At 40.3% G+C, this 14587-nt stretch overlaps 1 protein-coding gene and 1 long non-coding RNA gene across 5 annotated transcripts in view; one reads left to right on the forward strand and one right to left on the reverse strand.

Annotated features, from left to right (window-relative positions):
• gripap1 (GRIP1 associated protein 1) overlaps positions 1 to 10035 on the reverse strand; it is a 45357-nt gene extending 35322 nt beyond the window's left edge. For 3 of the 4 annotated variants that reach the window (XM_034086643.2, XM_034086641.2, XM_034086640.2), the window contains exons 1-9: positions 9842 to 10035; positions 8082 to 8148; positions 7451 to 7512; positions 7245 to 7271; positions 6072 to 6179; positions 4784 to 4943; positions 3263 to 3420; positions 2937 to 2976; positions 202 to 368 (exon numbers count right to left, since the gene is read on the reverse strand). In XM_034086643.2, the coding sequence (XP_033942534.1) occupies positions 202 to 368; positions 2937 to 2976; positions 3263 to 3420; positions 4784 to 4943; positions 6072 to 6179; positions 7245 to 7271; positions 7451 to 7512; positions 8082 to 8148; positions 9842 to 9889 (837 nt within the window). In that variant the 5' untranslated portion in view covers positions 9890 to 10035. The remainder of the gene's footprint in view (positions 1 to 201; positions 369 to 2936; positions 2977 to 3262; positions 3421 to 4783; positions 4944 to 6071; positions 6180 to 7244; positions 7272 to 7450; positions 7513 to 8081; positions 8149 to 9841) is intronic. The other variant, XM_034086642.2, reaches the window with a different exon arrangement.
• Positions 10036 to 11661: 1626 nt separating this feature from the next.
• On the forward strand, positions 11662 to 14102 carry LOC117448883 (uncharacterized). Its single transcript, XR_004552420.2, has 3 exons — positions 11662 to 12076; positions 12154 to 12464; positions 12961 to 14102. It is a non-coding gene; the product is annotated as an uncharacterized lncRNA (long non-coding RNA).
• Positions 14103 to 14587: the final 485 nt, after the last annotated feature.

The following is a 14587-nucleotide window of genomic DNA, read 5'->3' on the forward strand; positions in this document are numbered from 1 at the left end:
GTTTTATAGCAGCTGAAGTAAAGAGTGAGTAGATGTGTGATCAATACAGTGGTGTGCGTGTGTGTGTGTTTTTTGTGTGCATGTGTGTTATGTGCATGTGCGTGTGTTCTGTTCACGTACTGTGTGTATGTGTGTGTATGTGTTCTGTGCACGTACTTTGTGTGTGTGTGTGTGTGTGTGTGTGTGTGTGTGTGTGTGTACCTCCAGGGCGTGGATCTGCTCCCTCAGCAGCCTCTTCTCCTCCTGCTCGGTGTTCAGTGCCATCTCCAGCTCTGGTCCAAAGCAGTGAGTTATTGGACAGAGAGCAGCCGACCAGCCTATCGCTGCCTGCTTAGCTACAATCTTCTCTACGCTCTTCTCTGACAGGCCTAAAGGGGGCGCCGCACACAGCAGGGGGGAGTCTGTTAGGCCAGACACACACTACACCAGCTCCTCTCTGCACCACCCAATCATCACCTGAGTTTCTCTGGCTGAGCAGCAAAGGCAAACACCAGGAGAGCGGTTTGAATTCTGTAAACGGTTATTTTTGAAGTAAACGGTTTTTTTGTCATTATTGAGTGTGCTGATGGGGGCGTGTGGCGCAGTGGTTTGTGCGTTGGGATCAGGGGGTCACAGCAGGTTCAAACCCCACTGCAGTCAGCATATCGTCGACACTTCACCCCAAAGTGCTCCTGTGGGGATTGCCCACAGTGTTGAGTATGTACGTCGCTTTGGATAAAAGCGTCTAACAAGTTAAATGATATGTTCTTGTATTTGAATGTGTTATTTTGTACCTCGGGACCGTGGGAAACAGTATTTCGATCTTTCTGTGAGTACACACATATTTTGAGATTGACAATAAAGTTGACTTTGACTAAATGATAGGAAAGGAGCTTCAATGCTTCCTTTGATATCTCCTTTAGGATACACTGGATCACGCTTTAGGAAATAGTAATCCTGTCCCACGATGTCACAAAGACAACTATTCGTGACACAGATCATGTAAGTTACGGAGCTTATTAAGAATTATCAAGTCCATCTCATGCTGAAACTTGCTTTTCGGTTTTAAGCTTTCAAAAATATAATAAACCAAAGGGCAAACTATCAACAGTTCGCTAATTATTGTTTTAAAATGATCAAATAAAGTCAACATTTAAAACATTTGACTGAGTTGTGAGGTGTTTCTTAATAATTGTTTTTAACAAATGTCCAGTGACGGCGTGTTTTTCTTATTCAGGTCATTCAAACGTGTTAATAACCACACACTCCTGCTAATGTTCATGCATTGCACTTCCTTTTAAGTTGCCATAATGGACACTTTCTGACTCTCTTGATATCAACTGGTTATCAATACTTGTTTTTTCCTGATATATCTGATAGTATGAAACCAAACAAAGACGAATGAATGATGTCATAATTTAACGATAAATAACCACAAGGTTTGCTTCATAAACCTGTCTCACATCGTGCAGAAATTGGGCGGTTATCCGAAGACACAAAAAACACGTTTCCCTTCAAAAAAAGTGTTTCAAATCTTGAAGACTTGATAACCCAGACAAAATGAAAACGTCCCAATGACTTCCATCACATATCAAGTATGTAGACTGCAGTAGTGCGTTGGTAACGGTTACTGTCCCCTTTACAATCAGGTAAGTCAAATTGGTTTTGGCGTTGCAGCTTTGCCAGAAAATAACTTGTATATCAGAATGATGTCCGTCAGCCGGTAGTGTGTGTCTGCCCTGAGCCAGCCAGCTGCTCTACGCTTTAATGAAGCCAGGCTGAGACTTTGTCCTTAATTATAGAAACCAGATTTCAAATAATGACAAGCGGGAAGAAAACAGGACAAATCAATAGGAGGCAGAGTTGTAATGTTACTGCAACAGATTTCTGGCTGATATTTGAGAATTTAGCGCAACAAGCGTGATAAAAAGGGTCAAACTGGTGGATTCACATGTTTTTATCTTTTATAAGTAACATATTTAGAGTAACAAGTTTGAACCTTTAAACAGTGGCTGTATTTCTTAAACAATGCTTAAAGTAATCTGATCATTGAGACAATATCGCAGAATAGAGCGCCGCAGTGACGCGTCCTAAAACCAGGAAGTGAGTCAGCATTTCTCCACTTCCTGTTCCCTGGTCTCAGAGCCAATGGGATCTCTCCATAGGGTTTAGGAAAGTATCTGAACTAAGGTCTGTGGTTGAGACGCATCAAAGAGACGGATCACGATTTGTTCTACGACATTAAATCCATCAGCAGGGACCCCACTGGGGATTTCTGAAGAGTTGACGTGTCTGAGAAACGATGGTTGTTACCAAGTGGCTGAATAGGACTCCAGAAGTCGTGGAGGCCGTTGTACGTCATTACGCCGAACACGTGAACACTCTTCTGAGTTAGTTTCTGTTCTGCTTGAAAGCAAGTCCCTGCCTCCTGCAAAGTGTTCAAACAAACGCTTCAACTCGTTCCATCTAGAATCTGTGTTTCAATCTGGATCTGAAGTCGGCGTGACGTTGAAGCAGCGACCCTGCTGTAGCTCCTTTATAGCATAACGTTAGCATTTTGCTTCTGGCGACTAGATTTATGATTAGAAAATGATAAAAGTAGGGCAGACATGTGGAGATTATCCAGCTGAACAAAACGTGACCTGTCTCTTAAATGTGTTTCAACCACAGACCTGATTTCCAGCTGTTTTCCTAAACCCTACGGAGAGATTCCATTAGTTTTTGTGGAAGGAACCGGAAGGAGTTTACTTCCGGGTTTTAGGACGCGTCACTGTGGCACTCTAATTAAGCAATGTGAAATGCAATTGACGAAATGGTCTTTAAGTCAACTACTAACTCATAAATATGACATGGTAAGTGTGTTTTCCAGAGACGAGAGAACTATTGAAGATCGAATGAAAAGACAGGAGTGTGTGTTTTAAAAGGGAAATGCTGTATGTGATAAAGTTTAAAATCACCATGTAGCTGTTTCTCTTTGTGTTCCAGCTGAGCCTCCTTCTGCAAACAGGAAATTACATAAAATACAAACACAAAAAAAATGCAATAAATTATCAAATGTAAGTCGTAAGTGTTAAACTTCCACTTTACAATTTTGTGGCATTTTCTTAACAATTAAAAACTAGAAAATCAATAAATTAGAGTTGATCAATTAAATAACAGGGATAAGAACAATGCTTTATCATTATCCTTAAAATTAAACTTTTATTATAAATATTTATTGCCAAAAAATAAGACCGGGTTTAAAAAAAAATAATTGAAATATTCCTAAGAAATATTTTGTCACCTGTTCTAGTCTCTCATTGGCTCCCTCTGATGTCGGCTCTTCCCCCTTCCCTGTGGCATCAGAGACTCCGTTGGCGCTGGCTGTCTCCATGGCAGCGTTCTGGTTGCCCTCGTCGACCGGCTGTCTCTGTTGCTCCATGTCGAAGCGCTCCTGGAGAGCTGCAGGAAGAATCATTTATTTATTAAACACCACAGGAATTCAATCAAATATATATATGTGGCTTGTGCAGGTTTCCTGTTTGGCTAATAAGTAATATGATGGATTTAAAATAATAAAACAATGATAATAATCATTTCTATTATTAATAAATGTTATTTTGTCACAGGTAATATTTCCCCTCAGCCCAGGGAGATATCTTGTCCCTTTCAAACAGCAGTGTCTAAAAACCAAACACATCAATTTAACTATTATATTGGTTTTTTTCTGGCAAATCAAGCATTGAATCCAAAGCTGGAGTCAGTGTTTAGTTTTGGCATTTTAGCTTGAATATGTGGAAATGAGTGCACATTTAAATTAAATTTTCTGTTAACTACTGTGGACACCTTTAAGAGCATCTTAAAACCCAACTCTCTCCCTTCCCTCCCTCCCTCCCCTCTCCACCCTGCCTCCCACCTTTCCCAAATGGACCTGGACCTGTTTTTTTAAATATATTATTAACTAGTACTTATTACTGATATTACTTAGTTTTATACCCCGTTATCTAGGTACTTTTTGTATCTGGTTTTATGTATATTTGATTTTTTGATTTTGATATACTTTATTAATCCCCGTGGGGAAATTGTTTCTCTGCATTTGACCCATCCTAGTGTTAGGAGCAGTGGGCAGCCATTTTGAACAGCGCCCGGGGAGCAGTGTGGGGAACGGTGCCTTGCTCAGGGACACCTCGGTAGCACTTGGTCTTGCCGGGACTTGAACTGGTGACCTTCCAATTGCCAAGCCCCTATCGACTTCGCCACCACCGCCCATATGTCACACTGTGGGACTGCGAGAAACGGTATTTCAAGATTTCTGTATGTAGAGCACATTTTGACAATAAAGCTTTGACTTATTTTCTCTGTATGGTGTATCGTAATTAGTTTTGTCTTTTATTCTTAAGGCTGACGACTATCTTAAACTGCACTGTAACTTTTATTCATATATTTTGACTTTTATGTTTATTTTATTGTCTTTGCTTTCTAACGACTGTTTTTAAATGCCATTCTCTTTATGTCTTTCTTTTTTGAAAGCACTTGGAATTGCCTTGTGTTGAATAAATAAACTTGCCTTGCTGTGGACACCTTTAAGAGCATCTTCAAACCTGTTTGGACTGGGTTTCATTTATTTCGTCTGTATGGTGTATCGTAATTAGTTTTGTCTTTTATTCTTAAGAATAGAGAAAGTCACATCGTCCACACTGCACCTAACCTGAGCTGCAGCTGCAAGGTTCTTGTTATTGTCATGTGTTCACAGCTACAGTGTAGCGATGACAATGCAATGCTTAGGTCACGGGCTCCTCCAACAGTGCAACAGATAAGAACTCACTTTTCATTTTCTTCAGCAGGGTGGAGTTCTCGGCCTGCAGGCGGAGCAGCTCTCCATCCACAGGACTGGAGGTGGGGTTTGGGGGGGGGCTGGGTGCAGAGGCTGCTCCGTCCTTCAGACCCTGGTTCTCCTGCTCCAGCTCCTCGATCTGCGTACACAGCTGGAACCAAACAGAACCAGAATCAGGTTTATTACCAGGTACGAGGAATGTGACGTGATGTCGTGGTGCATACATAAAACTCTATAACAAATCACCTCTGGCTGGCAGAGAACTGTCTGCTCCAGAGCGTCTCTTGATTACTGGACTTACTACACTCCACATTCATATTCTATTTCATTTTGTACAATAATATCCTGCATTATATTTGTTACTGGAAATGTGTATTTCTACTTGTATATTTTCCACATTTATGTATATATTATTTTTTTTATTATATTTTATATTCTTTAACTTTTTTTATTTTTAATGCTATTTTATTTCTATTTCAGAAATATTTTGGACTGTTTATTTCTTGTGTCTTAATTTCTCTTATGTACATTGCCTTGCTTTTTTATGCTGCTGCAAGGCTAACATTTCTTATATTGGGATCAATAAAGTATCTATCTATCCACCCACCCACCCACCCACCCACCCATCCACCCACCTACCCATCCACCCATCCATCCATCTACCCACCCATCCATCCATCTACCCACCCATCCATCCACCTACCCACCCATCCATCTACCCATCCATCCATCCATCCATTGTTTTGTTTAACTTGTTTTGTTTTATTGTTCTGTCTTTTTTATTTGTTGTATTGAAGTATTCCAGGAATGTATGTTGCATGTTTTAATTTGATTGTATTTCCTTGTTTAAAATGAACTGTGTTTTAGGTTGACTTGTCAAATCTGTCCAGGGACTACAGATGAAAAATAGCCTCTTGCTAACTCTGGCACAGGAATGTTAATTAATTAATGTCCCTGTTAAACAAAGGAATAAATAAAATAAAAAGTTTCTTATTTTTCCATCTCACTTTGATTTGTAATAAATACAGCCTCTAGTTGGCTTTAATACAGTAATTGGACTCTAAGCGCTGCCAACACATGGGTGACCGACACTCTGCACTGTTCCTGAACGCCTCTTATGTGACATTGATTGAGCACTGGAGCTTCTGATGTTTTAATTTGCTGCTAACTGTGGGATATTTCAATGATTAGAAACAGAGTCAGTTAGATAAAGTGATATGTTCTACATGTTAGTAGGATGTGAGTGCACACACACACAGAGAGAGAGAGAGAGAGCTACCTTAGAGAGCTCGGTCATCAGCGTGCTGTTCTGTAGTCTGAAGTCTTCCTCCTGACTGTGGAGTTTCCCCTGAAGCATCTCATTCTCACTCAGCAGCGCCTCCACCTCCTGCAACAACACACAACAACAACAAAGATATAAATTATGTATAATAAATAGGGCCGGGACTTTAACGCGTTAATTAAGATTAATTAATTACACAAAAATTAACGCGTTAAAAAAATTAACGCATTTTAATCGCACTTATTTTTGCACAGCGGAACGTTTCTCACTGGATGAGTTTCAGGCGTACCGATTATACTGGAGCACCAACTAACGTTCATGACTTCAGCATGGGACTTCAAACAACAACAAACCACGGGGAACAATAGTCAAACATGAACGAACAAGCTGATGAGACCGCTTTGGTCGGCCCCGTGGATGGGACACTTTGTTTTAAAAAACGGACGGATGGAAGCGTCGATAAGAGCACGGTTGTGTGCAAATTATGCAAAAAGGAATGTGCATATCACCGCAGCACATCAAGCCTAAAGTATCACCTGAATGCAAAGCATGTAGCAGCTAGCGTGGACGTTAGCCCGACTGCGAGTGCAAGGAACCACACCCTGACCCAACCCACACTCAACCAGATGACTGGTTTCAGGGCCAGGATCAGTCAGTCCACGTCTGAGAGAATAACCAGCTCCCTGGCTCACTGGACTGCACTCGACTGTCGACCACTTGGAGTCAAATGGCTTCTCACTGTTCTCAGGTCAAATATGTATATTTGATTAAAAATGCGATTAATTTAGATTAATTAATTACAAAGCCTCTAATTAATTAGATTAATTTTTTTAATCGAGTCCCGGCTCTAATAATAAATGCTTACAGTCCATGTTCTATAAATACATTTCTTTATTTCCGTTGCATACAAACTAATGTAACGCTCAGGACCATGACCGTGGTTAGAAACGAAACATACAAACAAGAAAACATTTGAAAAGGTAACTCCAGTCACTTTGGTAATCTAATATTTAGAAATAAACAAGACTGGTATTAGACAATGTTAAAACTACTGAAATGAGACACTCATATTTAAACAAACAAAAACAATTGAGATAAAATACTACTGTGAAATGTACTTGAATCAGTCATGCAGGCGGGGACAACGTGTAATCCTGCAGTAGAACTCACCTGAGCCTTCTTGCTCTTATTCAAAGCCTGGGGAGACAGAGCAATCACATCTGGGTCAGACAACTCGTCAGGTCACATTTTCTTTTTATATCTTTATTATAAGAGCATAACAACATCGTACATCAGACCACCAAATCCAAGTGGAATAGATCAGTCTTTGTTCAGAAAATAAAATAACAATTTCTAATAAATTAAAGCATCCTTACCTTCTGTGCTTTGACAAAATCTCTTTCCAAAACCGCATTTTTCTGACGGACGGCATTCAGTTCTGAAACACAACAAACATTATTGATGAACAATGAATCATTCATTTATAATACACGTGATTATTCCTGAGGTAACTGGATGTAAGCAGGCTGCAGGCTGAAAGTCAGGTGTTTGACTCATAAATTATACAAAATCACAAGTTCATTATTTATTTTATGAAGAAAACAAACTGACACCTTTGTTGACTTTCTCTGTTCACCTGTTACTAAATTCAACTGGTTAAACATAACAATGCTGCACAAGGCAAGGCTTTTCCCGAGGACCTAAATGAAAGTACATTTCTTTAAAGTTGGTTTAAAAAAGTTGGACTTAATCTAATTGGGGATTCCCTTTTGTTAGGGGGAGGCCGCCATAGAATATGAAGAGGTATTGTAAGAGAGGAACTGAACCAACGCAACATTAAAACGCTTAAACGCTTGCTTGGTCTTAAAGAGAATATCTGTTCAATAAAACCTGCTTTGTAGAGAGCAGAAGGGAAAGTGATGCCAGTCTAGGGTGAAGTCATTAACAGGGAAACTACAAATATACAATATATAGATTATTATCAGGAAACATGCAGAGGTGTTTTACCGGCCGAGTTCTTCCTGAGATCATCAGACAGCTGGTAGTTCTGAGTCCTGAGCTCCAGCAGCTGAGCCTACACACACATACCATGTAAACATCACTTCAGGGGACATTACATTGACTTACATGCATTTCCTGCAGACTTATCCTAACCTTAACCAGAACCAACACATGCATAACCCTACAATTAATGATTCCCCTCATGGGGACCTCCATTTTGTCCCCATAAGGGAGGCGAGTCCCCACACGTGACTATGTAAACAGATTTAGGTCCCCACAAGTATAGTAATGCTAGTCCACACACACACACACACACACACACACACACACACACACACACACACACACACACACACACACACACACACTACACACACACACACACACACACACACACACACACACACACACACACACACACACACACACACACACACACACACACCACACACACACACACACACACACACACACACACACACACACGTGTTGGAAATGGACATAAAGTCAGACTGGAGGAGGTGCACATCACTTTCCAAAGGTAATAACCGCAGAAATAACTATAATTGGTGTCGAAATGTGTCTAAAATGGGCTAAAACGTTAAATCTCTTCTCAGCTGTGTTGCAGATAATGTTTTCCTCACAGCACAGTAATTAAAGACATATTATCATTGATACCAGCTCCCTGGTCCATACCCAGACAGTTATCGTACTGTAACTACCTGTACGAAGTGCTTCAATAAAAAGAAAATAGAGTGCACGCCCTAAAAAAGATAAGATAACTGTTTTTATCCTCAGGGCCATTCTTGTTGCAGTCCGAAGAAAGAAAATATACATAACGATGCAAAAGGTCTAAAAGCTTAATATACATATTGCCAGCAATGTAATCGGGCAGATGGTAACTATAAATACAAAAGGTTAAAAGGTAGCATATCAAAAATAGTATATAAGTAAACTAAGTACATTTACTCAATTATTTTATTGAGTATTTTCTGCTTCTTTTTACTTCCACACAACTACATCTCAAAGGTAAATGTTGTACTTTCCAATACATTTCCTCCCATCAACTTTATTTTATTTTTCAGATGAGTTTTCCTTCCCCTTCCTCTCCAGTAAAAACATGTCTGCAGATGTGTTAATGTTGAACGGCTGTCATGCTGAATGATGAACTGAGAAAAATCCTCCTACTCATTTTCACAGTGAGGCATTAGTACTAATACTGCAGTAAAGGATCCGATTACTTCTTCTACATCTGCCTGTTTACACACTGTGTACTTGTATTAAATGTATCATTACTTTGCTATGAATGACAGCTAACACTGGGCTGTTCAATCAAACAGAAACCCCTCTGAGACCCCGTGATCTGTCCCGTGGATGCTAACATGTTAGCATACTGCAGATAAAAATAAGGGTTAGCTTCAGGAAAGCTACATGTTTCTCTACCAGCAGAGGATGCTAAGCTAGCTTGAGCTAACTGAGCTAGCATACTGTTGTAAACTGTCAATACAAATATATTTTCTCTCAGTATGTGATTTAATGACTTGTGCTTCTTCTCAGACTGACCTGACATTGTTCAATTAATAATAATATGTTACAGGATAAGCTTTTGGACAACCGTTAACTTCTAACGGCTACTAACGGTTAGCATGAGAGAGCTAACTGTCAGTGATGTCACACCTGCAGCAACTGACAGGTGTGACATCACACAACTGACAGTCCACCGACCTGAAACAACACATGTCGGGTTTATTGTTCATGTATCTCACCTGCATCCGATGGAACTCCTCCTCTGACAGAGCCTGGGACAGGGCCATGTTTACCTGAGGTAGGCTAGCAGGCTAAGCTAGCGGAGGAGACGGAGGAGGAGCAGAGAAGAGAAGAAGAAGAAGATGAAGAAGAAGGAGAGGAGCTCTCACTCTGACACTGTTTCCTGGAACCAAGAAACAACAACAGTCAAATGGGGCTAAAGCCTGCCTGCTGCTCCAGTGGTGGAGAATGAATAAAGATCCTTTAGAGTTGGAAGAAGTACTCAGATATTATACTTGAGTAAAAGCAGAAGTACCCAGAGTGTAGGAATACTATATGTTACAAGTAAAAGTCCTGCATTCAAAATATTACTTGAGTAAAAGTAGACTGGTCCATTTCAGAATAACATATATGATGTGTTTTATAATGATTGATCATTAAAGTGTTCTCAAAGCTGGTGAAGGTGCAGCTAGTTTGAATGACTTGGTATACTGCAGGGTACATTAGCTTGTGGATTTACTCCAGGTGGAACTAAAGTCTGATTTAACACTTGATTATATTTCACATCATTCATCCACATCTGTGAAGTAACTAAAGGTATTGAATACATGTATTGGAGTAGAAGTACAAAGTAGCAGAAAATGGAGATAATCATGTCTCTAAGTTCCTCAACATTTTACTAAATACACTTAGTTACTTTACACCACTGTGGAGAATGTATTAAGATCATTTAATTACATTTTTTTTAAAAACTGTTTTTGCCAACATTTAAAGCCACTGTCCTGGTTTCATACTTATTAATGAGTTCTTATTATGGTATATAATTTCTGACCTCTAATTATATAGTAAATTACAAAAACATCAGTAAACACCCAGGTGTTGCTTTGTTAGTCGTTTCTCTTCATAAATTGTGTGAGAATTTCACTAAACCAAGCTAACTGTTTGCTTTCATTTTCATATATGATATATTTCTGCATCTGGTTTTCACACCTCCACTTTGTAAGTTTCCGAGAAAGTGTGTGGAGCTGGGTTTAAGATGCCAACACTTGAAATATACCCAAAACTCAGCACATCACCACATACGATGCACTTGTGATGTGTCCTCTCAGGCCCTTATTTTCCATCTTGTGCTGCACAACTTTTGCTGCATCCTGGGTAATTGCATATCACCCCATCTTCAAAGGTTCACTGAAACAAAACACAAACACAGCTGTTGCCGGTCTGAGAGAGTTCTGGAGGATTTTCATGTAGGCCTATTGTTACATACAATGATCTGTGAATTAATTTATATAATAAAAACTTGACATTCGACAATATCATTTCAACATCTCTGCTTTTCAGTATGGTCCTTAGTCAAATAAAGACAAAACACCCCTTTTCCACTGAGTCGATTACAGGGCCAGTGAATCAGTTCTTGATGTCCACTGCAGCGGGTGATCACAAAACACAGACTGCATAGGGAGACTTCGTGTACCATTAGTACTGGTGGCCCCTTCTAAGAAACTCATGGCATGACTTACAGCACTTCATTGTATATCCATGATTCCCTGTACACTACGATCATACCATATTCTACCATGATAGTGTTGAAGCAAAGATGGATAAAAAAAATATGTAAGACACAAGGAAACAGACATTGGATGAAATGGTGATTGCAATGCTATCGCTGTAAAGTGTTGTTCTGACACGAGACTTTACAGCGTCGCTGCTTGTAGAAACAAACAGGAAATGCTTTTTTTGCGGGTATATATAAATGTGCAGCTGCAGAACTTTGATCATGGTCAGTTGAAGCCAGCCGCACATCAAAGATGCAGAGCCTTATAACAAAAATCCTCACTGAGAAGCTGAGCACCTATGCTGCGGTCATATCTATCTTCACCTACACTATTTTGCTCGACAGGGATTTTGCCTGCACCTGCAAACCACAAGCCTCGATATGCAACCTGTACATGCTTCTGCCACCCGTTATCATTTTTTTATTAATACTTTTGTTGGACAGCTCGTTCCAAAGCGTCTGTAGATACTATTCCTCACATTGTAAATGCCTCGGCGGTCTTTGCTGTTTTTATGCCCATCATTTTTTAAGGGCATTATTAGTCGGCTCGCTGTGGGTTGCTTTTTTGTTCCTCGATGGAGACTGGTATGTTTGCTGTCAGAATGACGGCTCTGAACAACAGGCAACGTTAGCCTGCAAAGCTGAGAAGGATATCAAAGTCAACGAGAAAGTTCTTAAAGCTGAACTGAACACATCCCGGGTGAGTGCTTCCACTCTGGATCTACTTTATCAGCATCCGTTTGAAGTGTTGTGTTATAACCATCTTTCTTTCTCTAGGCTATCGGTGGCTGGATTATATTTGGAATTATTTTAGTGGCTTTTGTCTTGCCATTGTGTGTCAGATCGAAATGCTGGGGGGGAAAAACATTCTGCCAACAAAAGATTTCTATATGACAAACTGATTATAATAGAGGAGGGCAATGTGCTGAAAGAGGTTCTGAGGAATTCAGCAAAGGAGAAGTTGACTGAAGGAATCCAGAGCAAAATCCGTGACAAGCGAAGGGAAGAGTGTTTCGATGTTGCCAGAGAGCTGATTGAAAAAGACCCGCGAAAAGAGGAGCAGTGGGGCACAAGAACCAGAGACATAGGTAAAGAATAATAAAATAACACTTCTCCACAGCTAAATAGTGTTTGTAGGAAGATAAGTAGGTGAAATGTGATGACCGTTACTTGACTTTATTCTGTGCTTGAGCATAAAGAATGCACAATCTTAATCGTGTGGTAACATTGTAACTTGTTAGGGGTTAGGGGATACATCAGATTAAAAACTTCTAAAGTTAAAATCTGCAGGTTTACTGATTATGAAGAATGCTTTGATAGTTTCTGCTAGTTTCTTCTCAAATTGCAAGTCGCTTTATCTTAGTATGCGTTGCAGACTGGATTTGCAATATGTCGTAGATGTTAAGTGATGTTTGAGTGTACCTATTTTGATATAAGAATGTCCTTTTTATGTTAGATATCATCATCACTGTCATTTAAGCACATGTAAATGCACTGTGCTCAATGCACCAGGCGATGGCGCCAGACAGGCTGTGAGAGTGTTTTTCACCTTCTGCTCTCTTTTCTCTTATCCTCTTTGTCCAGTCCAGTTGATACGCATCATATTTGTACCTGCCGGTGCCGACTAGACTGGACGATCATTGAGGAGGCACACCTGGAAGAGTTCTGTCTCTCCTTGGTCATGATCTGTTGCTGACTACAGAGCTTAAGTGAAGTCAGCAGCTCCCAGTACGACTGGAAAATGTTATAGATGCCATTGCTCCCACCAAAGTAAAGGAAGTGTCTGGCAAGAAAATATCTCCATGCAGAAAGGCCATGACCTGCTAAATGCAGGTGGCGAAAAACAAATCTCCATTTTGAAATCTATAAAGAGAGACTTGGCATTTATAATTTGGAATTGAAAAATGCATAAAAGTCTTTCTTCTCTGACATCATTGCCAAAAACAAAAACAACAGACAGACTAACTAACGCCCCAGTGTCAGTAGCCTCTGAATTTCTATCCACCAGGGCGTGCAATGATTTTGCCTTCTTCACTGAAACATTCAGAAAATCAGACAAGCAGTCAGTGCCTCTGCATCAGGAACAGCAAATGTGTTGTCTCTGTGTTCACTTCAAATAAATTCAAACACCATGACACAATTCCATCATTAATGATAAAAACCTAGAGGACATTATACAACTTCTGAAATCCTTCTCCTGCTGCCTTGATAATATTCCAACAGGCTTTTTCAAAAATGTTTTTCATTGCATGGCCTCAGATCTACAACAAATAGTAAACAATAGGGATGGGAATCACCAGGCGTACTTATAGGCCATAAGGTGAACCCTGTTATCGTTTCAACCCGCTCCACAGAAGTGGAACTACATAATCTTCAATTCATAAAAAAGAACGAGTCATGCTTATCCACCAAAAAAAAGTTCGTCGCTAATTCCTGCCAATTCTTCTAGGCACGTAATTATTGGCTGAACTAGTCCCTTCAAAGCGTAATAATATCGTGGTCCAAAGTAGTGCCACGGTTCGTCACGTGATCGTGCTACACCAATTGGGTAGCTGCATATTGTCAACAGAAGTGAAAGATGGCCGCCTACATGGGCCCTTTCTCATTTCTCGAATTCCCCTCCTCGACTCCCCTCCTCGACTCCTATCCTCGATACTTAGTCCCGCCCACAGGAGATGCGAGCGGAGGAGCCGAGGAGGGGAACCGAGGAGAGAGGAGGGGAAGCAGCAGGCGGTTAGAGAAATGAGAACTCCTCTCCTCTGAGCGGTCATTTTAAAGAGACGTCCATTAATGATGACAGGAGGCACAGCAGCCTCTGTCTGATGGACAGATGTGTTCATGATGACTTATATATTTACTTTGATTCATTCACAGTGCGGTATAATGAGACAATAACAGGCTACAGATGCGGACACGCACACACACATATATATGTGTATATATTTATATAAATATATACAATTTCAGAATCAAACGGAGCACTCTCATAACTCGTAACACTATCAGAGACTGGATATACCCCCCCCCCCCCTCTGGTCGCTACAATGAGGAAAATAAATTACGGGCCAAAAGTTGTATTTACAAGTATTAAAAGTAAGCAGAGGACACCAAACCAACATACCTGTCTGTCCGCTGCATCTACGCACACACTGTACCACACACACCTACACACTGTACCACACACACCTACACACTGTACCACACACACACA

The sequence above is a fragment of the Pseudochaenichthys georgianus genome, chromosome 7, assembly GCF_902827115.2.
Source record: "Pseudochaenichthys georgianus chromosome 7, fPseGeo1.2, whole genome shotgun sequence".
Lineage (NCBI taxonomy): Eukaryota > Metazoa > Chordata > Actinopteri > Perciformes > Channichthyidae > Pseudochaenichthys > Pseudochaenichthys georgianus.